At 44.9% G+C, this 26,018-nt stretch overlaps 1 protein-coding gene across 1 annotated transcript; it reads left to right on the forward strand.

Moving 5' to 3' along the window:
• The first annotated feature begins 8,689 nt into the window (after positions 1–8,689).
• LOC139030019 (F-box only protein 27-like) lies at positions 8,690–15,108 on the forward strand. The gene is made up of 5 exons (XM_070451880.1): positions 8,690–8,708; positions 11,329–11,770; positions 12,052–12,147; positions 14,125–14,260; positions 14,923–15,108. Exons 1-5 carry the CDS (start codon positions 8,690–8,692, stop codon positions 15,106–15,108), a joined length of 879 nt encoding a protein of 292 aa, XP_070307981.1.
• Positions 15,109–26,018: the final 10,910 nt, after the last annotated feature.

A 26,018-nucleotide genomic window follows, 5' to 3' on the forward strand; every position in this document is an offset into this window, starting at 1 on the left:
CATACAAACTAAAAGTGAAGGGCTGGAAAAAAATATTTCACACAAATGGAGACCAAAAGAAAGCAGGAGTCGCAATACTCATATCGATAAAATAGACTTTCAAATAAAAGATGTGAAAAGAGACAAAGAAGGATACTACATAATGATCAAAGGATCAATCCAAGAAGGAGATATAACAATTATAAATATATATGCACCCAACATAGGAGCACCGCAATATGTACGGCAAACGCTAACGAGTATGAAAGAGGAAATTAATAGTAACACAATAACAGTGGGAGACTTTAATATCCCACTCACAACTATGGATAGATCAACTAAACAGAAAATTAACAAGGAAACACAAACCTTAAATGACACAATGGACCAGCTAGACCTAATTGATATCTATAGGACATTTCACCCCAAAACAATCAACTTCACCTTTTTCTCAAGTGCACACGGAAACTTCTCCAGAATAGATCACATCCTGGGCCATAAATCTGGTCTTGGAAAATTCAAAAAAATTGAAATCATTCCAGTCATCTTTTCTGACCACAGTGCAGTAAGATTAGATCTCAATTACAGGAAAAAAATTGTTAAAAATTCAAACATATGGAGGCTAAATAACACTCTTCTGAATAACCAACAAATCATAGACAAAATCAAAAAAGAAATCAAAATATGCATAGAAATGAATGAAAATGAAAACACAACAACCCAAAACCTATGGGACACTGTAAAAGCAGTGCTAAGGGGAAGGTTCATAGCATTACAGGCTTACATCAAGAAACAAGAAAAAAGCCAAATAAATAACCTAACTCTACACCTAAAGCAATTAGAGAAGGAAGAAATGAAGAACCCCAGGGTTAGTAGAAGGAAAGAAATCTTAAAAATTAGGGCAGAAATAAATGCAAAAGAAACTAAAAAGAACATAGCAAAAATCAACAAAGCTAAAAGCTGGTTTTTTGAAAAAATAAACAAAATTGACAAACCATTAGCAAGACTCATTAAGAAACAAAGAGAGAAGAACCAAATTAACAAAATTAGAAATGAAAATGGAGAGATCACAACAGACAACACTGAAATACAAAGGATCATAAGAGACTACTACCGGCAGCTCTATGCCAATAAAATGGACAACTTGGATGAAATGGACAAATTCTTAGAAAAGTACAACTTTCCAAAACTGAACCAGGAAGAAATAGAAGATCTTCACAGAGCCATCACAAGCAAGGAAATCAAAACTGTAATCAGAAATCTTCCAGCAAAAAAAAAGCCCAGGACCAGATGGCTTCACAGCTGAATTCTACCAAAAATTTAGAGAAGAGCTAACATCTATCTTACTCAAACTCTTCCAGAAAATTGCAGAAGAAGGTAAACTTCCAAACTCATCCTATGAGGCCACCATCACCCTAATTCCAAAATCAGACAAAGATGCCACAAAAAAAGAAAACTACAGGCCAATATCACTGATGAACATAGATGCAAAAATCCTTAACAAAATTCTAGCAAACAGAATCCAACAACATATTAAAAAAATCATACACCATGACCAAGTGGGCTTTATTCCAGGAATGCAAGGATTCTTTAATATCTGCAAATCAATCAATGTAATACACCACATTAACAAATTGAAAGATAAAAACCATATCTCAATAGATGCAGAGAAAGCCTTTGACAAAATTCAACACTCATTTATGATTAAAACTCTCCAGAAAGCAGGAATAGAAGGAACATACCTCAACATAATAAAAGCTATATAAGACAAACCCACAGCAAGCATCACCCTCAATGGTGAAAAATTGAAAGCATTTCCCCTGAAATCAGGAACAAGACAAGGGTGCCCACTCTCACCACTACTATTCGACATAGTGTTGGAAGTTTTGGACACAGCAATCAGGGCAGAAAAAGAAGTAAAAGGAAAGATAGGAAAAGAAGAAGTGAAACTCTGGCTATTTGCAGATGACATGATCCTCTACATAGAAAACCCTAAAGACTCTACCAGAAAATTACTAGAGCTAATCAATGAATATAGTAAAGTGGCAGGATATAAAATTAACACACAGAAATCCCTTGCATTCCTATACACTAACAATGAAAAAACAGAAAGAGAAATTAAGGAAACAATACCATTCACCATTGCAACAAAAAGAATAAAATACTTAGGAGTATATCTACCTAAAGAAACAAAAGACCTATACATAGAAAACTATAAAACACTGATGAAAGAAATCAAAGAGGACACAAACAGATGGAGAAACATACCGTGTTCATGGATTGGAAGAATCAATATTGTCAAAATGGCTATTCTACCCAAAGCAATCTATAGATTCAATGCAATCCCTATCAAGCTACCAACGGTATTTTTCACAGAACTAGAACAAATAATTTCACAATTAGTATGGAAATACAAAAAACCTCGAATAGCCAAAGTAATCTTGAGAAAGAAGAATGGAACTGGAGGAATCAACCTGCCTGACTTCAGACTCTACTACAAAGCCACAGTCATCAAGACAGTATGGTACTGGCACAAAGACAGAAATATAGATCAATGGAACAGAATAGAAAGCCCAGAGATAAATCCACAAACCTATGGACACCTTATCTTCGACAAAGGAGGCAAGGATATACAATGGAAAAAAGACAACCTCTTTAACAAGTGGTGCTGGGAAAACTGGTCAACCACTTGTAAAAGAATGAAACTAGAACACTTTCTAACACCATACACAAAAATAAACTCAAAATGGATTAAAGATCTAAATGTAAGACCAGAAACTATAAAACTCCTAGAGGAGAACATGGGCAAAACACTCTCCGACATAAATCACAGCAGGATCCTCTATGACCCACCTCCAAGTATATTGGAAATAAAAGCAAAAATAAACAAATGGGACCTAATGAAACTTAAAAGCTTTTGCACAACAAAGGAAACTATAAGTAAGGTGAAAAGACAGCCCTCAGATTGGGAGAAAATAATAGCAAATGAAGCAACAGACAAAGGATTAATCTCAAAAATATACAAGCAACTCCTGAAGCTCAATTCCAGAACAATAAATGACCCAATCAAAAAATGGGCCAAAGAACTCAACAGACATTTCTCCAAAGAAGACGTATAGATGGCTAACAAACACATGAAAAGATGCTCAACATCACTCATTATCAGAGAAATGCAGATCAAAACCACAATGAGGTACCATTATACTCCAGTCAGGATGGCTGCTATCCAAAAGTCTACAAGCAATAAATGCTGGAGAGGGTGTAGAGAAAAGGGAACCCTCTTACACTGTTGGTGGGAATGCAAACTAGTACAGTCACTATGGAGAACAGTGTGGAGATTTCTTAAAAAACTGGAAATAGAACTGCCATATGACCCAGCAATACCACTTCTGGGCATACACACCAAGGAAACCAGATCTGAAAGAGACACGTGCACCCCAATGTTCATCGCAGCACTGTTTATAATAGCCAGGACATGGAAGCAACCTAGATGCCCATCAGCAGACGAATGGATGAGGAAGCTGTGGTACATATACACCATGAAATATTACTCAGCCATTAAAAAGAATTCATTTGAATCAGTTCTAATGAGATGGATGAAACTGGAGCCCGTTATACAGAGTGAAGTAAGCCAGAAAGATAAAGAACATTACAGCATACTAACACATATATATGGAATTTAGAAAGATGGTAATGATAACCCTATATGCAAAACAGAAAAAGAGACACAGATGTACAGAACAGACTTTTGGACTCTGTGGGAGAAGGCGAGGGTGGGATGTTTCGAAAGAACAGCATGTACATTATCTATAGTGAAACAGATCACCAGCCCAGGTTGGATGCATGAGACAAGTGCTCGGGCCTGGTGCACTGGGAAGACCCAGAGGAATCAGGTGGAGAGGGAGGTGGGAGGGGTGATCGGGATGGGGAATACATGTAACTCCATGGCTGATTCATGTCAATGTATGACAAAACCCACTGAAATGTTGTGAAGTAATTAGCCTCCAACTAATAAAAATAAATGAAAAAAAAAAATAGATAATTTGAATAAACCTATCACTAGAAGTGAAATAGATTTTGCAATTTTAAAACTCCCTGCAAATGAAAGTCCAGGACTGATGGCTTCACTGGGGATTTCTACCAAACATAAGGAGAACTTTTACTGATTGCTCTCACACTCTTCCAAAAAACTGAAGGGGAGAGAACACTCCCAAAGTCATTCTATGAGCCACCATCGCCCTGATACCAAAACCAGACAAAACCACTCCAAAAAAGGAAAACTACAGACCAATATCTTTGATGAATATAGATGCAAAACTTCTCAACAAAATGCTAGTAAACCAAATCCAATAAAGAGCATACACCATTATCCCAGCATCACAACAATGATTCAACATATGCAAGTCAATCAATGTGATACACCACATCAACAAAGGACAAAAACCACGTGATCATCTCAATAGATGCAGAAAAAGCATTTGATAAAATTCAACATCCACCCACAATAAAAACTCTTGTCAACGTGAGTATAGAGGGATCACATCTCAACATAATTATAGCTGTTTATGACAAATCTACAGTCAACATAATGCACAACAGTGAAAAACTGAAAGCCTTCCCACTAACCTGAAACAAGACATAGAGGCCCACTCCCACCACTTCTATACTACATTATATTGGGAGTCCTAGCAACCAGGATGAGACAAGAAAGGAAATAAAAGATATCCAAATTGGAAGAGAAGAGGTGAAGTTGCCATAAATGCAGATGACATGGTACTATACAGAGAAAGCATTAACGACTTTACACAAAAATACTGGAACTGACAAATGACTTCAGTGAGGTAGCAGAATACAAGATTAACATAAAGAAATCTGTTGCACTTCTTTACCCTGACAATGAAATATCTGAAAGTGGAAAAAAAAAAAGCCTTTTTAAAATTTCATCACACACATCCCTTGTGATCCAGTGGTTAAGAATTCACCTTGCAATGCAGGGGACGAGGGTCTGATCCCTGGTCAGGGAACTAAGATCCCACATGCCTTAGAGCAACTAAGCCCACACACCACAAGTACTGAGCCCTTGCACTCTGGAGCCTGTGAGCCACAACTAGAAAGCCGCAGCAGAGATTCCGCATGCCACAACTAAGACCCAACACAGCCAAATACATAAATATTTAAACAAACAAAACATTCCTTCAAAAGATAAATACCTTAGAAATAAATTTGACAAAGGAGGTGAAAAACTTATATGCTGAGAACTATAAAATATTGATAAAGGAAATTGAAGGTGATTTAAAGAAATGGAAAGATATCCCATACTTTTATATGGGAAAAATGAATATTGTTAACAATATTCATGTTGTAATATTTTGATAGCACTATCCAGAGATAAGGACGTGTATTTTTAATGTACACACAGACATAGGGCTTCCCTAGTGGCTCAGAGGGTAAAAAATCTGCCTGACAATACAGGAGACCTGGGTTCGATCCCCAGGTTAGGAAGATCACCTGGAGAAAGGCATGGCAACCTTTCTTGCCTGGAGAATCCCATGAACAAAGGAGCCTGGTGGGCTAAATCCAGGAGGTTGCAAAGAGTCAGATACGACTGAGTGACTAATACTTTCACTTTTCACACAGATATTCAGACATCTAAATAGACACAGACAGAGATGTCATGCCTTCCCTGCTTACGTTTCAGAAAGCCTCTGTCCCTCCCCCACTTTTTTCTCTCCCTTTCTGTTTTAAACTCTGCTAATTGAGCTAAGGCTGTAATCTCAGATGATGTGGGCTCTTTTACCTTTCAAGGACATACCAAGAGTTATGACTTTAAGGTTTCTCCTAGGAAATCGTTTACTCTCTCAGGGTCATAATTTTGAAAAGCTGTTTGTTATCAAGCTGACTTTCTCTAAATGTCAAAAGAGCTCCCTCCTGGCCATTTAAGAGTTAAGATAAGTGTTCACGAGCACTGGCTCTGTTCCAAATGTACATGAAGCCAGATGGAGTTGGAGTGAGTGACTGCCCATCTGGGAGCTTTCCTCCTACAGGAATGCACGCACAACATTGACCAGAAGGAGGAATCCAGGACAGCTCTCCCCTAGGAGGCACTGTCCCGGGCCCGGCTTCTGAAAAGCACTCCCATTACTGTGACACCAAAAGCGGAGCCCTAACTTTCTCAAAAGGCCCCTGGGGTGCCTTATACATCTTCCCCTCCTGGAGGTCATTACTCTCAAATCATTATCTTCTAGGTGGAAAGCTCTTTTGGAACTCAATTATATTTGTTTTTCTTCTTAATCAGTGTACTCCATGGGATATGATTCCAAAAATTAATAGTGATTGTCTCTCAGGAGGAAATTGAAGAATGGAGACACAAACTTGCTTGTCAGTATTTTCCCTTTGAGCTTTACTTGAAGACTTTTACCTATTTTTTTACACCACTCTTTAAACTCCTGATTGGATCCAATCAATTTTCATAATCTCATTAGCAAACAGATTACATTACATCAAAAAAATAATGTATTGCTATGGACAGAAGGGTGTGATTTCTAAAGTGTGAAAGAGTGAGTTGCTCGGCCACGTCCAACTCTTTGCGACCCCTGGGACTGAAGTGGTTTCTAAGATTTGCTTCAAATTGCCCCGGGGGAACAAGTGAGAAGGTGTACAGATGAAAACAGATTGACCAGGAATGAACTGTTGGAGCAGGGTGCTCCTTCCATTCTTCCAATTTGGGACATGTTAGAAAACCTCAACAGTAAAAATCGCATTGAAAATGTACACATTGAAAAGAAATTTGTCCTGTATAAGAGTCAATCCACGTCTCAGAATTCAGGGTCTCCCACCCAGACTGCTGACCGCCTCCTTTCCCCTTTCCTGCTCGATTTCCCATAGCACTGATCACCTTCCAACACACAAGGTCATTTCCATATTAAGTCTATGTTCATGATGGCCTATGTGAATCACAGTCTGATTTCATGCTTATTTCATTTTTAAAAAATGTTTTCTTCTCTTCTACATTTATGGGGAGGGTTGGAGGCGAAAGGTGGCAGGGGGATTTTTTTTTTTCTTGGCCACAATCCTTGGCATGCAGGGATCTTAGTTCCCTGTTCAGTTCAGTTCAGCCTCTCAGTCGTGTCCGACTCTTTGTGACCCCATGAATTGCAGCACGCCAGGCCTCCCTGTCCATCACAAACTCCCGGAGTTTACGCAAACTCATGCCCATCGAGTCGGTGATGCCATCCAGCCATCTCATCCTCTGTTGTCCCCTTCTCCTCCTGCCCCCAATCCCTCCCAGCATCAGGGTCTTTTCCAACGAGTCAACTCTTCGCATGAGGTGGCCAAAATATTGGAGTTTCAGCTTCAGCATCAGTCCTTCCAATGAACACCTAGGACTGATCTCCTTTAGGATGGACTGGTTGGATCTCCTTGCAGTCCAAAGGACTCTCAACAGTCTTCTCCAACACCATAGTTCAAAAGCATCAATTCTTCAGCTCTCAGCTTTCTTCACAGTCCAACTCTCACATCCATACATGACTATTGGAAAAACGATAGCCTTGACCAGACAGACCTTTGTTGGCAAAGTAATGTCTCTGCTTTTTAATATGCCATCTAGATTGGTCATAACTTTCCTTCCAAGGAGTAAGCGTCTTTTAATTTCATGGCTGCAGTCACCATCTGCAGTGATTTTGGAGCCCAAAAAAAAAACTGACACTGTTTCCACTGTCTCCCCATCTATTTCCCATGAGGTGATGTGACAAGATGCCATGATCTTAGTTTTCTGAATGTTAAGCTTTAAGCCAACTTTTTCACTCTGCTCTTTCACTTTCGTCAAGAGGCTTTTCAGTTCCTCTTCACTTTCTGCCATAAGGGTGGCGTCATCTGCATATCTGAAGTTATTGATATTTCTCCCAGCAATCTTGATTCCAGCTTGTGCTTCTTCCAGCCCAGCGTTTCTCATGATGTACTCTGCATATAAGTTAAAAAAGCAGGGTGACAATATACAGCTTTGACGTACTCCTTTTCTTATTTGGAACCAGTCTGTTGTTCCATGTCCAGTTCTAACTGTTGCTTCCTGACCTGCATACAGGTTTCTCAAGAGGCAGGTCAGGTGGTCTGGTATTCCCATCTCTTTCAGAATTTCCCACAGTTTATTGTGATCCACACAGTCGAAGGCTTTGGCGTAGTCAATAAAGCAGAAATAGATGTTTTTCTGGAACTCTCTTGCTTTTTCGATGATCCAGAGGATATTGGCAATTTGATCTCTGGTTCCTCTGCCTTTTCTAAAACCAGCTTGAACATCTGGAAGTTCTCGGTTCACGTATTGCTGAAGACTGCTTGGAGAATTTTGAGCATTGCTTTACTAGTGTGTGAGATGAGTGCAATTGTGCAGTAGTTTGAGCATTCTTTGGGACTGCCTTTCTTAGGGATTGGAATGAACACTGACCTTTTCCAGTCCTGTGGCCACTGCTGAGTTTTCCAAATTTGCTGGCATATTGAGTGCAGCACTTTCACAGCATCATCTTTCAGGATTTGAAATAGCTCAACTGGAATTCCATCATATCCACTAGCTTAGTTCCCTGACCAGGGGATCAATCTCACCTCCGCTACAGCGGAAGCTCAGTCTTAACCCCTGGACTGCCAGGGAAATCCCAGGGGATTTTATTTTTTACTGATTTCCCAAAAGTATCTAATTTGCTTGTCATGCCTCCTATTCACCATGTCTCTCCCCCTAGAAGGTAAGTTCCATGTGGGCAAGAATCCAAGTCTAGTTTTACTTGCTGATATTGAAAAGTATATGTGTAACTCCCCTTTTATTTTTATTGGCTAGAGTCAGTATACAGATTAAAACCAAGGATTCTTGAGCTCCTGAGTGAAAGTCACTCAGTCGTGCCTGACTCCTTGTGACTCCATGGACTATATAGTCCATGGAATTCTCCAGGCTAGAATACTGGAGCCGTTCCCTTCTCCAGGGGATCTTCCCAACCCAGGGATTGAACCCAGGTGTCCTGCATTGTGGGTGGATTCTTTTATCAGCTGAGCCACCATGGAAACCCAAGAATACTGGAGTGGGCAGCCTATCCCTTCTCCAGCAGATCTTCCTGACCCAGGAATCCAACCAAAATCTCCCGCGTTGCAGGCAGATTCTTTACCAGCTGAGCTACCAGGGAAGTCCTCTGAGGCAGCCTGCTGCTGCTGCTGCTGCGTTTGGTTAGGTTCAAATCCCAGCTCTGCCACCTACTAGCCGTGTGACCTTGGGCAAGTCACTTGGCCTCAGTTTTCTGAGCTGTGAAGTGGGGACATAGCCATATCTACTATTACCCTGATTGGTAATAAAAGACTCTGTGAAGGTTGGCTGGGGCTTCCCCAGTGGCTCAGTGGTAAAGAATCCATGTGCCAACCAGGAGATACAGGTTCCATTCCTGGGTCGAGAAGATTCCCCTGGAGAAGGGAATGGCGGCTCACTTCAGTAGCTTTGCCTGGGAAATCCCATGGACAGAGGAACCTGGCAGGCTGTAGTCCATGAGGTCACAGAAGAGTTGGATACGACTTACAACATGACTAAACAACAGCACTTATTTAGGGAGTCAAATAGAAATGCATTTGCTTCCTGCTGGAACCTGTTTTCTCCTGTGCAATGTGATCTCTGAGTTAGTGATGTTGGATACTTAAAGGTGATAAGAATTTTATGCGACCTAATGAATAGGAAGCCTCCGACTCAGATGTCTGACCCAAATAACAGCAATTTCTCTGCACCAAAGGTCTTTTTTTTTTCTTTTTAATAGCAAAGACCTAGCAGAAGCAGAAGAGATTAAGAAGAGATGGCAAGAATACACAGAAGAATGATACAAAAAAGCTCTTGATGACCCAGATAACCATGATGATGTGGTCCCTCACCTAGAGCCAGACATCCTGAAGTGTGAAGTAAAGTGGACCTTAGAAAGCATTACTATGAACAAAGCGAGTGGAGGTGATGCAATTCCAGCTGAGCTATTTCAAATCCTAAAAGATGATGCTGTTAAAGTGCTGCACTCATTATGTCAGCAAATTTAGAAAACTCAGCAGTGGCCACAGGACTGGAAAAGGTCAGTTTTCATTCCAATCTCAAAGAAAGGCAATCCCAAAGAATGCTCAAATTATCATACAGTTGCACTCATTTCACATGCCAGCAAGACTATGCTCAAGTCCTTCAAACTAAGCTTCAGCAGTACATGAACCAAGAACTTCCAGATGTACAAACTGGATTTAGAAAAGGCAGAGGAACCAGAGATCAAATGGCCAACATACACTGAATAGAGTTGATATACAGATTAAAAGCAAGGATTCAAACTCAGGGAGATAGTGAAGGACAGGGAAGCCTGGCAGCTCACGGGGTCACAAAGAGTTGGACGCAACTGAACGACAACAACAATGTATTTATTTATTTTTGGCGGTGCTGGTTCTTCGTTGCTGCGCATGGGCTTTCTCTAGTTTCAGTTCGCCAGCTTCCTCATTGCAGTGGTCTCTCTTGTTAGGGTGTGTGGGCTCTAGGGCACACGCAGACCTCAGTAGTTACTACACGTGGGCTCAGTAGTAGTGGCGCTCAGGCTTAGTTGCGCTTCAGCACGTGGGGTCTTTCTAGACCAGGGATCAAACCGGTGTCCCCTGCATTGGTAGGTGTGTTCATAACCACCGGACCACCGGGGAAGCCCAGCACCAAGGGTCTTGCAACCTGGCTAGGGACACTCCAAGGGGTCACTGGTGGGGATGACAATGACAAGACTGAATACTTCAGCCAACTCCTCCTCCTCCAAGGCTTTTCTTCAGTTGAGTAGCTACCCCGAGGTCCCAGTGCAGCCCAATGGAGGGATTTTCTGGAGATCACCCAGGGAGGAAAGGGAGGGGCAGGCTTGTAAGTCGAGGCAGAGGGAGGAGGGACAGGACAGTGAGAAGGGAAGGGCGGGAAAAGAATGTAGAATCAGAAAGGGAGTGGCAGTGAGTGGTGGAGGGTGGTGCTGGGTAGGAAGAAGGGAGGGGCCAGAGTATAAAAAGGGCAGATGTAGAGCTGGGGGCATCAGAAGCTTGGTTGCCTGCAAGGGGTAATGAGTGAGATGCAGGGTAGGGCTCGGGGGCTGCATGGCCCCAGAGGGGACTGGTTGGGGGGCGGCTGTGGGGCGCATGGTGGAGGGTGGAGGCGATGGGAGCCTGGCAAGGACAGCTTGGGAGTCTGGGGATTTGAGGACAGGGTTGGGGGTGATGAAGAGAGGGAGGCAGCTGATGGGGTTTGGGGGAGTGACAGCCTTGGGGTGTGGCTGGCAGGGGCGGCACTGGTGGAGGCTGGAGGTCATGGATACTGACGTCTTGGCACTGGGTCCCCAGCAGCGGCAGCCTGGCCTGGCGAGGACGACCTATGGGCCTCGGGGGGCCTGCCCACCAGTGTCGCCACTCCGGACATGGACCCTGAGGAGGTGCTGGGCCTGAACCGACTGCCAAACGAGCTGCTCCAGGAGGTGCTGAGCTACCTGCCCCCAAGCACGCTGCTCAGGAACTGCCGCCCGGTGTGCCGGCGCTGGCGAGACCTGGTGGACGCCTGGTACCTGTGGCGGGGCATCCTGCCCTGGAAACACCCCAACCTGTGGCCCGTCATCCGCACCTGCCTGCCCTCTGCTGACGAGCCCGGGCCCTGCATCCTGGGCCGCTTCTGCGAGCGCAGACCCATAGGACGCAACCTCCTCCGGAACCCTCAGAACTCTCGTGGCCTAGGTGGGGAGCCCAGGAAAGGGTCCTTGTGGGAGCTCGTGGGAGGACGCGAAAGGGGCAGGTACGGGAAAGACGAGAGGGCTGTGCCTGGGCAAGTAGGCTGGCTGGGAACTCGGTCACCAAGCTTTTTTTTTCTTTTTTTATGGAAGGATTCTTGAACCGGATTGTGCTGAGCGCAGGGGCTGCCTGGGGTGCAGAGGAAAACGCGAGGGTGGGCCCGCTGATGGCCTATAGACAGAGATGGTTCCTGTCTACCTACAGGTGATGGCCGTAGTTCCCAAGGGTCAGGGCGGTTGTTGAGTACTTGTTTGGTTCTCACTGACCTTGTTCCCTCTTTCCTAGGTGGTGTCAACAGAAGCAGGTGTTGGACCTGGAGAAGGAGGGTCTGTGGCGGGAACTCCTAGATAGTGGAAACATTGAGATCTGTGTCTCCGACTGGTGAGTGTGATGACAAAAACAGCCCTTTAGCTGAGCATTGGCCTTAGTTTGGGTGACTTCATGTAGGTCTCCTAACAACTTCTTAGATAAGCAGGAAAGGAAATGACTTCATCACCATCAGAGCTTTAATACTCAGCAACATCCTCTCCCTGAACCCTCTCTCAGCCCCCAAAGGGACCTGGATTGGAATATGCCTGGTTGGATCCTAGCAGCGGACTTGGATCCAACTAAGTCTTGTCTGTGAATGAGATGCTCCTTGGTTCTGGAGGGGACAAGATAGAAGAGTTGTCTAAGAGATCAGATTCTGGAACCAGACCTCTCACACTCAAATCCCAGCTTCCTGGCTTTGTGGCCTTAGGCAAGTCACAGTGTGCCTCCATCTCCTTGTCTTCATAAGACAGGGTTATACATCAGCCGCAAAGCCGGTTGTTTCAGTGGAGAAAAAGCTATACAGAAGAGTGGGGTTTTTTAAAATATTTATTTGCTTTACTGCGCTGGGTCTTAATTCCAGCATGAGGGGCTGGCATGTAGGATCCAGTTCCCTGACCAGGGATCAAACCCGCTCCCTGCCCCTGCCTTAAGAATCCAGAGTCTTAGCCAATGGACCACCAGGGAAGTCCCTGAGTCTTTATTTGATTGTGTTATCTACTTATTTATAGGGTGTGCTGGTCCTTGCTGCTATACGAGATTTATCTAGCTGTGGCCAGCAGGGGCTACTCTCTAGTTGCGGCGCACAGGCTGCCCATTGTGGTGGCTTTCTCTTGGGTGCAGAGTGCGGGGTCTAGAGCGCAGGCTTGGCAGTGGTGCCCAGGCTTAGATCCTCTGTGGCATGTGGGCTTTTCCTGGATCAGGGAGCAAGCCCCTGTCTCCTGCACTGGCAAGCTGGTTCCTTACACACAGCCACCAGGGAAGCCCTCACCCAAGTTTTCACTAGGGCTTCATCATGTGTTAACCTCCAGGTCAGTTCACATCCCATGCTTCATACTAAGTCACATTGTTGATCTTCTGGAGTGGCTAGCCTCCATTAAGTGACTATAATGGAGGATGTGGTCAGCCCCAACCATTTCATATTGACAGGCCATTTGTGTGTGTGTGTGTGTGTGACTGACACAGAACAGTATAAAAGGTAAGTCAGAACACAAAAATATATTAATACAAAATTAGGACAAAATACTGTGGGAAGAAGTAGAATGGACATCTGTTTTAAGAAGTGGAGTGATATGAAGTCTCGGTGAAAGATAGTTTGTGTGTTTGTACAGCCCATGACTTAATTCTTTACATTTTAATTTCTCACATCAAAACATAGCTATCTATTTGGAGGCTGTTTCTTTGAACGTTGCTGGATAGCCCATCACCAATTTATTTAGGAGCCCCTGGATCCTGTTACATGACTGATAAAAAAACTGTACCTTAAAACATCACCATTGTATACATTGGAAATGACATCTTAGCCACCACTGAAATATATTATAGAATGAGAAATAAGACAATGGAAGGAGGTACCCTCAGGCTTCCCAGCTGGTGCCAGTGGTAAAGAACCTGTCTGCCAGTGCAGGAGATATGAGACACGGGTTTGATCCCTGGGTCGGGATGATCCCCTGGAGGAGGGCATGGCAACCCACTCCTGTGTTCTTATGGAGAATCCCATGGGCAGAGGAGCCTGGAGGGCTACCGTCCACAGGGTCACAAAGAGTCGGACACAACTGAGCGACTTAGCACACGCATGCACCTTTAAGCCTGGGATTCTAGGTCATTCCTCCTGAAATGAATGTGCAGACCAGCTGGGGAGTATGTTTAGTGCAGATGGATTCACTTAGATACGCAATGGGGTCAAGCTCCCCCGTGACACTGATGGTGCTAGTTCCCATGACAACATTGGTGCTTGTATTCATGGCAAAGCCTTTCAGGTGAAGGCAGGCAGACCCCCAAAGAGATGGGGTGACCAATTCAGGCTTCACAGTCTCCGTTCTGCCACAGGTGTTTCGATGACCAAGACGCTGACTGTTTATATCGGCTAATTGTCCAACTTTTAGATGCCAACCAGGCCGTCCTGCATCACTTCTCTCCTTTGCCTTTACCCAGCGATCGGTTGGGCAACGGTTTCTTCTTTGAGGTGAGTCTGAGAGGGCTCTGGGAAAGGACAGTGGAACCTATGATGACCTATGGCTGTATTAACAAATTGCCCCGGAATTTAGTTGCTTAATATCAACAGCAGTCATCTCATCTCCTCTCATAGTTTCTATGAGGACGATTTTGCTGGGAGTTTCTGGCTCTGGTCTCATGTCATTCCCTTCAGACACAGGCTGGAGCTGAAGGGCAGGGTGGGCTGTGAGTGTGTACACAGCAGCTGGTGGCTGGCCAAGCAGCTCTTGGTCAGTCTCAGCCTGGCCATGGGATCCGCCTGCTTGCTCTAGCTGGGGCTTCCTCACGGCATGGCGGCTTCGGGGCAGGCAGCTGCTTCCTGGCGGCTCAGGCTCCACCATGCGGCTTCTGGAGAAACCAGCAGAAGCTGCATCGCCTTTGTGACCCCGCCGTGGAAGTCACTTTGTGAAAGTCACTCAGTATCACTCCCACCACACTCTTGGTTACAGTGAAACCCGCCCAGATTCAAGGGGGTGGGAATTAGACACCACCCCTGGGTGAGGAGTGGCATGATTCTAGAAGGACATGTGGAAGTGGAGACCTAGTTGCAGTCACCTGCCAGAAGGCCCCCAACTCAGCTTTTGAGGGGAAGACCACGGCACAGGGGAACTCAATCTCTTTTTCTGTCTACAGGTCAACCATGTGTTCTCCAACCTCAAGAAAGGTGTTCGCTTTGTGTCTTTCGAACACTGGGTCCGCGACTTTGAGTTGTCGTGTGAGCAGCACGGAGACTGTCCATCACACCCCAGCGTGACCGTGCGGGTCCGTCAGGCACTACCCGACCATGCCTTTCATTCAGGCTCTGGGACCGTTGACTGAACCATCTCAGTATTAAGGACTTGTAGCTCCTGGCCTCTGGGAATCTCATGAATCCAGTTGAAATTTCTAATGGGCCCTGTCTTCAGGGTCTGGAAGCTACAGGAAGAACGTTCTTACATCAGATTTACCGGTTGCCGCTGCTCTAAGGCAGGCACTGTTCTAGTAAGTGGAGCTGCACAGGTGAAGACAGAAATGGTGAGAGGGCTCCTCACCCTCCCCCTGCGCCAGGCCCTCTGGTTCAGCCCCTGTGCCCTCTGCCCCAGTTTCCTTCTGGTTCTGCTGCAGAAGCATCATTGGTCTTGTGCAGAAGGCCTTCTCCTCATGTCTGAACTAGAAGCTCATCCCTATGGCTAAGAAAATCCCAGCTCCCGTTGGTGGTGAACTTAACCTCAGGGGGTTTCAAGACTGGGACCAGGACTCAGAGCAGGAAGTGAAACTGCCTCAAAAATTGTTTGGAGACAGAGGCTTCTGCCCACACTGTGACCAATGATGTGGTCCCCTGAGCCCAACCCTACCCTGGATCCTACAGTGTATAAAATTATTTTGTTACATTTTTAAATTCTTTTCAAATATGGAGATAATAACTCAGGAACATATCTGACAATCATAGGTAATAAATGTAATATAATCTTGTCAAAGTGTCTCAGCAGTTTTTAATAGCAATACAATGTTACAGCCTTGGTGACTACTGGATTCAGAGTAAAGAGCTGTTTCAGTTGAGGAAAAACTGTACAGAAGGAAACATCTAGAGAAGGTGTTCTCCAGTGGAGAGAATGGAGGAGTCAGAACCCTATTTCCCAAGTCCTAAGGAAATCATGGGGTTATCATGATTTCAAATATCATCATTTCAAATCAAAGGTTATCAGCCAGGGTTAGAAGCCTTAGGCAGACCGTGGACGTGGGCACAGTGTTACAGTAACACCACATTTGTGACATTCCGGTCACAACGGTGAGAGAACCATGCAACAGCAGGATCCGGCTGTCCCCACCCCAGTCCAGGGGTCATGGCTGCCCCCTCCCAGCTGCAGGATCCCTAAGGAGTGCCAGGTCTCCGGATGGAAAGCCGATGAAGCTGCTGCTGCCTTTGATGTGTCCACCCTGAAATGTCCCCCCACCTGCAGTAGAAGATGGGACACACCCTGAGGGGAGGGTGTTTGGTCAGTTTCATCCAAAGGAGTTGACAGGTTGAAACGGACCCAAGAGTCGTGACCACATGCAGTGTGTGGTCCTGGAGTAGATACTGGTTCAGATTCAACTCTGGAAGATATTTTTGGGTCAACCGGAGGACTTTGGATAGAAGGAATATGAGACAGGCATTTACAGGAAGGGAAAGATGGAGACCATTGGCTGAAAAACAAACATATTATTTAACTTTCACATGTATACACCTATGTGTTGTATTATACCTGTATGCATATTTGTAGGTGTGTATACATATATGCCAAATTTAATATATGTGTATGTGTGTGCTAAGTCATTTCAGTCATGTCTGATTCTGTGTGACCCCATGAACTGTAGCCCACCAGGCTCCTCTCTTCATGAGATTCTCCAGGCAAGAATACTAGAGTGGGTTGCCATGCCCTCCTCCAGGGGATCTTCCCAAACCAGGCACTGAACTAGCATCTCTTAGTTCTCCTGCATTGGCAGGCGGGTTCTTTACCACTAGCACCACCTGGGAAGCCTCAATTAGACTTATACACATGCTTATTTAAATATATATATATATTTCCTTGTATTTGTATTATGGATTACCTTCTGGATATCCTGAAGAAGGAAATGGCAACTGACTCCAGTACTCTTGCCTGGAAAATTCCATGGATAGAGGAGCCTGATAGGCTACAGTCCAAGGGGTTGAAAAGAGTCAGATACGACTGAGCGACTTCACTTCACTTCTGGATATATCTATTCATAATAAGAATATGAACCAAAGCATTACAGGCTTACCACAGTGGTGAACAGTGGATAGAAGTTACTTCTGTACTTACTCATTTTGCATATCTGAATTTCACATTTTCTGTATGCGTATGTAGGAATGCTACGTTACAGACAAATATGAAGCATCCTCCAATGCAATTTCCCTTCACTTTCAGATATAACCACTTTTACAAGACATCTTTGCTGACAGGGTTTTAAACTTTTGTTTGGAGAATTCTGTATACAAGCAAATGTAGAGAGAAGAGTATTGTTACTTCCATGTCACTTTCTATTACCCAGAAGCAGTTTCAACTTAGGGCCAGTCCTCAAGTTACACCCTTCTCTTTATATTTTAATGTATATTTTAATATTTTATTTTATTTATTTTTAATTAGAGGAAAATTGCTTTACAATGTTGTGTTGGTTTCCGCCATAAACAATACAAATCAGCCATAATTACACATATATCTCCTCTCTCTTGATCCTCCCTCTCCTCCCCCATCCCACCCCTCTGGGTCATCACAGAGCACCAGACTGGGCCCCCTGTGTTAGACAGCAACTTCTCACCAGCCATCTATGTTACACATGGTTGTGTATATATGTCAGTGCTATTTTTTCCTTTCGTCCCACTCTTTCCTTCCCCATTGTGTGCACAATTCTGTTCTATCTGCATCTCCATTCCTTCTCTGCAAATAGGTTCATTAATACCATTTTTCTAGATACTATTAATATATATATGCATCACTATATAATACTTGCTTTTCTCTTTCTAACGTGCTTCACTCCATATAACAGGTTCTAGGTTCATCCACTTCACCAAAACTGCCTCAATTTTGTGTGTATATATATATATATATATATATATATACACACACACACACACACACAGACCATTTTTTAAGTCTTTATTGAATTTGTTATAATATTGTTTTTATTCTGTGTTTTGGGTTTTTGGCCAAGAGGCATATGGGATCTTAGTTCCCTGACCAGGGATCAACCCTGCACCCTCTATGTTGGAAAGTGAAATGTTAACCACTGGACTATCAGGGATGTCCAAATTCATTTTTTTTTAAATTTTAGCACAATATCAAACTTAAAGAGAAGTCATAGTTACAGAAGAGGATTTTTCCACCCAAAATATTTAGCACATTTCCAACTGGATGCACTATCACCACCTTTAAGTGTATATTTTCTGCAACCATTAGACTCACGAGGTCACATTTATTAAATAACTGCTTGATGAAATAACAGAAAAGGGTTAACATAGCTTGGCCTCTCCTTCTATAGGAGTGTGTCTCAGGAGTGAGTCCAACTGTATGCTGAGACCCCCAAGTCCTTCTGGCAAATATGCAGCCATGGGGGTAGTCTTGGGGACACACAAACACGTGCACAGTGGTGGCAGGGGTGGCATTGCTAGAAAGATCCTGGCTACCTAAACTATGGCCTTTCTATCTGTCAGAGGCAGGGGCGGGGTGGAATGGGGAAACCCCGTACCTGGAGGCCATGGAGTTGCTCATGGTTTGAAACAGCTGAGCTGCTCTGTTTGATCTGAGTCCCCATAAAACCGAGTTCCCCTAACAAGTCTATGATTGACCTCTCTATCCAAAACTTGATTTCTTTTCTTGTCCCATAGCTATTCCCCCCAAGATTGAGGGGTGTCAAAGAAAAGGGGGAATTGAAATGGAGTAGGATCCTCCTGGGTACAAAAGCCTTTCCAAGACCCCCATTTCTTGTTTTTAGGAAACAGGCTTCAGTCTTTTAGACTGTTCCTGAGTTCCAATGAAAGAAATGTAACATATTTCCATCTAGGGAAGACATTCTGGCTTACATATGATGCAAGTGAGACTTGAACCCAGCCAAAACCCAGATTGAATCCATGGTCTTTTAACAGATCATACCTGGTCTCAGGAGTTAATGAAGCTCAGGTCCTTGATATCTCATTGCAGAAAGAATTCAGTCAGAAACTAATAGGTAAGAAGTAGGTTTATTTAGCGAGAAACACATTCCAGAGACAGAACATGGGTCATCTTAGAAGGAGAGAGGCCCCAAAATATGGTGTGGTTAGGATTTATGGGCTGGGTAATTTCATAGGCTGATGGGTGGGAGATTTTGGGGGGGGGTAAGGAGTGGAGATTTCCAGGAACTAGACCACCACTCACTTTTTTTTTATGGTTGGCCTCAGAACTGTCGGGGCTTCCCTGGTGGCTCAGAGAGTAAAGAATCCGCTTGCAGTGCAGGAGACCCTCGTTTGATCCCTGGGTCAGGAAGATCCCCTGAAGGAGGGCGTGGCAACCCACTCCAGTATTCTTGCCTGGAGAATCCGCATGGACAGAGGAGTCTGGCAGACTACAGTCCATAGGGTCGCAATGAGTCGGACACGACTGAGCAACTAAGCTCAACAGACACAGAAGAGAATAGCTCTATCGCTTTGCTGGGCAAGTGGGGGCATAGCAGGCTGTGGTCCACTTCCCAGAATCCCTCTCGCCAGCATCCTTCTTGGCTGAGCGATGCGTGCGCCACCAGGAAAGACTCCAAATTAGAATGATTGGCCAAAGACCACCCGGAAACTAATCCCATCACCATAAAACCTGAGACTACGAGCCACGTGGCAGAGCAGTTCTCCTGGGTTCCCTTACCCTCCTGCTCTCCACCTGGGTGCCCTTTCCCAAGAAAATCTGCTTTGTCAGCACGTGTCTCCTCGGACAATTCTTTTCCGAGTGTTAGACAAGAGCCCGCTCCTGAGGCCCTGAAGGGGGGCCTCCCCCTTCCAACAATAGTGTGGGTTGCCATTTCCTCCTCCAGAGTATCTTCCTAACCCAGGGATCAAACTCGTGTTTCTTGTGTCTCCTGCATTGCAGGCGGATTCTTTACCTGCTGAGCCATCAGAGAAGCCCACCTTTCCTGAGGAAACTCCAGTAAAGGCCATGATCTAAGCCTTTCCCTGGTCCTGTCTCCTACCCCTTGACCACACTGTGTCCTTCCCAAGTGGCCCCGTGCGACACACCTCCAGTTTCTAGGACCTGTGAGTACAGTAAACTTGCTTTTCCCGAGCGTCTCCGCTGTCTCCTCTTGTGGCTTCAATGGACTGACCATCTCATGAAAGGACACAAAACAATAAAACACTGTTAGGTAGTTAGAATAGGAAACAGGAGTCCAAAGTTCTGAGGACTGGAGTGAGAACCTTAGGTAGAACAAACAGCACTCCTGGCTAGCCCGATTTACATAGGGCAGGCCCAGGGGGAGGAAAAAACATACAAAAAGAGGAGCCAAAGTGCTCTCTCCCTCTCTCTCTGCCTCTCTCTCTCTGCCTCTCTCTCTCTCCCTCTCTCTCTCTCTCCCCCCACCCCCGTGCGCTGGCGCACCCCCCCACTCTCTTCTCTTCATGTCTTTGGGTCTGCATGCCCTCACACCCCAAGGATGGATTCTCCTGCTATTTTCTATTTTTTTTTTTTTCTCCTGCTATTTTCTAAATAAAATAGAGCTGTAACACGGAGCTGTAACACTGAATTGGTTAAGAGCTATAACACGGTCTGTCCGAGGTCGGAGAGCTGTGACGAGCCAAGGGCTTTAATGTCCGTCACTCCAAATCTTTGTTGTGACAAGACAGAACCGAGGTGCATACATGCGCCTGACAATAACATAGGCTTGTAATGTACACTAAAGAACCCTTCTAGATCAAGGAAAACAGCAAAAACAAGTGTGTGTGGTGGGGGTGGTGTAGGGGGGTGGCAGAGGGGAGGAGGGGGGCTTCCTCGTGGTCCAGTGGTTAAGAATTCACCTTCCAGTGCAGAGGACATGGATTCAATCCCTGGTAGCAAAACTAAGATCCCACATGCCACCCCGTGGGCCACAAAAGCTAGAGACGCCCACCCACCACAGTTAAGACCAGTACAGCCAAATCAAAATTTGTGTGACACTCCCTTGTTTTAATCACTAACAGGAGGATTGAAATTTAAACTGTTTGAGTATCTCCATAAATTATTCTTGCTATGCGTGTAGGCTAAGTCACTTCAGTTGTGCCTGACTCTTTTGAACCCCATGGACTATAGCCCGCCAGGCTCCTTTGCCCATGGGATTCTCCAGGCAACAACACTGGAGTGGGTTGCTATGACCTGTTCCAGGGGATCTTCCCGCCCCAGGATCAAACTCACATCTCTCATGTCTCCTGCATTGGCAGGTAGGTTCTTTACCACTAGCGCCACCTGGGAAGCCCAAAAGTGTCTTCAAATACTGCCAAATGTCTCCTGGGAGGGCGAAGTCACCCCAGTTGAAAACCATTGTCCTGGGTGAACCGCTTAACTTCTAAGAACTTCCTCCTCTACATAATATCGCCAATAACAGTATTTACCTGGTATATCTTCACTACGTACCATATCTACCCATATAACAGCATGCACCTGCATGTTAAACTGTGTTAACATGTGTGTTATGCTTGGAATAAGGCCTGGTATAGAGGGACAGCTATCAGATGATTGTAATTAGTATCATTATGTTGTTGTTATACGTAATTAGAGGCACACCCTTAGTGCTTAGAAGCTACTTTAATGCCTCTCAGCCATCTTGAATTAGTTCCTGTCTCCAAGCCTGTTTCCTTATGTGTAAGAGTCTGTTCTGTTTTCTTGACATCCCCAGGGATTTCCCTCATAGCTCAGTGGATAAAGAATCCATCTGCAATGCAGGAGACCCGGGTTCCATCCCTGGGTCGGAAAGATCCCCTGGAGAAGAGATTGCCCACCCATTCTCTTCAGTATTCTTGCCTGGGGAATCCCAAGGACAGAGGAGCCTGGTGGGCTACAGTTCATGGGGTCATATACAGTCAGACACGACCTACCTCTGTTAGTCAAACGGATTGTTTAAATACTAAAATATTCCACCCAGGTTGGTGAATATCAACTGCCAAGCCCCCTCCTCTCTTCTGCTCTTCTCAAGACTTCCTCACCACCTCCCATAATCAAAGGGACACACAGGGTGCTTCTGAGGCCGTGCTCCAGTGCTCAGCAATGACTGGGGTGCTATTAAAAAATGCAGATGTCATCTTAGTCCTGCTGTGGCAGCCCTGTTACTTGCCAACCATCCCCTTTCCTCGCTAACAGAACCACACTATATATATATATTATACTATATAATACATATAATATATATATTATATATTATACTATATTATATATATATATAATTTTTATTATTTATTTATTTTTGGCTGCACTGGACCTTCGTTGCTGTGCTCTGGCTTTCTCTAGTCGCGGCGAGTAGGGTCTACTCTCCAGCCACGGTGCATGGGCTTCTCATTGCAGTGACTTCTTTTGTTGTGGTGTGCAGGTTTCACTAAATGCGGCTCGTTGGCTTACTGGGATTTTTCTGCACATGGGATTTTCCTAGATCAGGGACTGAACCGGTGTCCCCTGCGTTGCAAGGCAGATTCTTTTAACCAGTGGACCACCAGGGAAGCCCAGAACTGCAATTTTAAAAAATACTTATTTTTATTTCTTTGGCTGTGCTTGGTCTCAGCTGTGGCACGTAGGATCTTTGATCGTAGTCACAGTATGCAGGGTCTTTAGTTGGGGCATGAGAACTCTTAGTTGCGCCCTGTGGGATCTAGTTCCCCTACCACAGATGGAACCCGAGCCCCCTGCATTGGAAGGGCAGGATCTTAGCCCACTGGACCACCAGGAAAGTCCCCATGATATTTCTTTAGATGCAGCCATGGGCCAGTCTCAGGAGGCAGACATATTTCACTTTGTTGGATGCTGGCTTCTGCAGGAAGGTGGCCATGTGGCCCCGTTCTCTGCAGGAGAGGCCCTCCGTTCCCATTCCTTCCTGCCTCCGTGTGTAGTTATAGCGCCTGCAACTGAGGCCACCACCTTGAAGGATAAAAGTCAATGTACTGAGGATGGTGAAGGGGATGGAGAGACAGCCAGGCTCCTTGAGGATATAATTAAATTACTGGACCCACCCTGGGGCAGGGGGCAGGCACTCACTGGCAGCAAGAAGCCGAGCGGGTCCTAGAAGCTGGATCGGAGGGGCTGTTCTCCACCAGGTGTCTTTTCCACGGTGCCTCAGATCCTGGCCATCCTCTGCAGGAGTAGGGGTGGGGAGGTGCCTGCCCGCAGCCACCCAGCAGCCTATTCACCCCTGCTCCATGCTCGCATACCCTTGCTGCCCTCGTTGCCTGTCCATGCCAGTTTTCCATGCTGGGTCAGCAGACTTGAACTTTTCCCTAACCCAGCATAGCCATCCCTGGAGGGATCCGCAGGAGTCCCACCTCCCCGTGGTCTCCCCAGTCGTCAGCATCTCCCCCTCCAGTCACCTGAGCCATTTTTGACTGCCCCGTGGTCAGCCCAGCCTGAGCTCCCTGACTTCTCCAGGGCAGTAATAAGCCCAAAACAAGTTTCAAAGAAGCAGAACCCAGAATAGTGGTTTACAAATTTCTGGCCATGACTTATTGACAAGTCATAATTAGCGCTTTGTTTTTAAATGGAATACAGTAAAAAATTGATTTTTCCAGAGTACACGGCATATTTGTTGTTGTTCAGTCACCAAGTCATGTCTGACTTGACATATAGTAAGGGTAAATAGCTGCAAGAAATTCTGTGTACTGATTGCTATGGAAAATGTATTTCATACTCAGATTGTGGTTACAACATTTGGAAGGATATTGTGCCTTGAGGTCCGCAGCACATGCCTGGAAAGAATTAATATCAGGCCCCTCTAAACCTTTTGCTCAGGCCATCCTCAGCAAAAGTTCCTTTTGTTTAACCAGACGCTCAAATCAGAGACCCTGGCCTCGTTCTGGATTCCTCTCTCTCTTGTCTCTCCACCCAGCCCAACAGAAAATCCTGGTTCTTTCCTTCAAAATACATGTAGAGTACAGTAAAAACTAATATTATTTTGCAAAGCAATTATATTCCAATAAAATTTTTAATAATAGTAATACATACATTTAATTGTTTATTACCATTTAAATTGATGTTTTCGAACTGTGGTGCTGGAGAAGACTGTTGAGAGTTCTTTGGCCAGCAAGGAGATCAAACCAGTCAATTTTAAAGGAAACCCAACCCTGAATATTCACTGGAAGAACTAATGCTGAAACTGAAGCTCCAATACTTTGGCCACCTGATGTGATAAGCCCACTCATTAGAAAATATCCTGATGCTGGAAAAGATTGAGGGTAGGAGGAGAAGGGGACGGCAGAGGATCAGATGGTTGGATAGCATCACCAACTCAATGGACATGAGTCTGAGCAAACTCTGAGGGATAGTGAAGGACAGAGAAGCCTGGCGTGCTACAGTCCATTGGGTCACAAAGGGTTAGACACGACTTAGCAACTGAACAACAACCATTTAAACACACCTGAGATGAATAACTTTAAAAAATATATATGCAGAATCAGCCCCACCTCTGCCACCACCTGGCTCTAGTCCGGGCAGGATTGCCTCTTACCTTGGTTATGATTCATCTAGTTTGGAGACAGCAGGATCCAGGAAGGCACTCCGCACGTAGGTGCTGCATGCTGTAGGTGCTCAAGTCTGGGCTGACCGAACCACCTCCTCACCCCTACTCAGTGAGGGTGGGAGGAGCAGGGCTGGGCTGTGAGGTTGCTTGGCCAGCATCCTTCCACTGTCCCTCTCCATCATCACCCCCCCGCAAGAGCCTGTTCTCTGATCTTCCTACCTGTTGGCCCTTTGCATCCCCCTCCAATTTGAGCCCAGAGAATTCCTTGGCAGTCCGGTAGTTAGGCCTCAGCACTTTCACTGGCCATAGCCCAGACTCAGTCCCTGGACCCAGAGTTAAGATTCTGCAAGCCACGTGGCATGGCCAGAAAAAAAGAAAAAAAAATAGAAAAAAGAATTTGAGCCCAGCTGCTCCCTCCACACCCAGGCTGGTTAACTCCAGGCTGGTTGCACCCTCCCCACATTCCCATCCTATAGACCTGAGAGTTGATCTATCCCAGGGATAGTCTCCAAATTCCTGATCCCTGATCCCTAGGGGACCTTAAGACACCCTTGTTCATCTCTGCGTCACAACCCTGACTTCAGCCTGGCCAGGAGAGGAGCCAGGCAAAGGGATGCTGAGTGATACCATTAACACACAGGACGGCATTTAACTCCCTGAAGGGGCTGTGGCCAGGCCTGATAGCAACACTCAGGAAAGAATGCAGAATAGACAGCTGGGCAGTAGACAGACCAGCTGACGCCAATCCAGCTGTGAGCAACCCCAGGTAGCCTTGCAGACTTCCTCTGATTTCACTGGCGGTGAACTGGTACTCATGCGAGGGAACGGTACACCCTGACCTGGGACACAAGCCAGGGAACCAGAACTTGGTAGCCTGTGAAGCCGCTTTGTTTTGGTAACTATTTAAAAATGACCCTGTGGATTTTTTCATAACCAATAAGTCAGAGCTCTTGTTCTTGTTCCAGCCCCAAATTTCTGGCTACGAATCAATCTTACCACGCTAATAAAATTTTCCTTAAGAATGTTTTTTAATGCCCAGTTGTAAGAAGGCTTACAATTACATAGAGAAAGCCAATGGCACCCACAGAATTAATACTTTCATGATACGTTTAAGAATCATCTGGGATATTCAGTATTTAATATATTTGAAATGTTTAACAGAATTTGGCATAAAAATGGGAAAATGTGTCCTGTAAATGTCAGTCTTCTAACATAACGTGTATAATTCAGTAATTCATTATTTCAGACTTGTAATTTCTCACTGAAACGTGAAAGGGAATTTTTCAAAGTGAGTAAATGGTACTAGAATATTTAAAAGATCTTGATATGCTTGTAATTTATTATACGAGTTAAGAACCTGGGGAGGGTGTGCTTTTTAGAAGCTTCTGTTGAGTGGTCAAAGAAAATTGAGATGTGTTAAAATGTGGGAAAACAGAGCACTTAAGGAAATTTAATTAACTAAAATTCTAAATAGGATGTGAAGCTGTTGTAACTGGACTTGACTGAACATTAATCAAAGACCTCCCTGAAAGTGCCCTTTAAAA

This window comes from Odocoileus virginianus, chromosome 20, assembly GCF_023699985.2.
Source record: "Odocoileus virginianus isolate 20LAN1187 ecotype Illinois chromosome 20, Ovbor_1.2, whole genome shotgun sequence".
In the NCBI taxonomy this organism is placed as follows: Eukaryota; Metazoa; Chordata; class Mammalia; order Artiodactyla; family Cervidae; genus Odocoileus; species Odocoileus virginianus.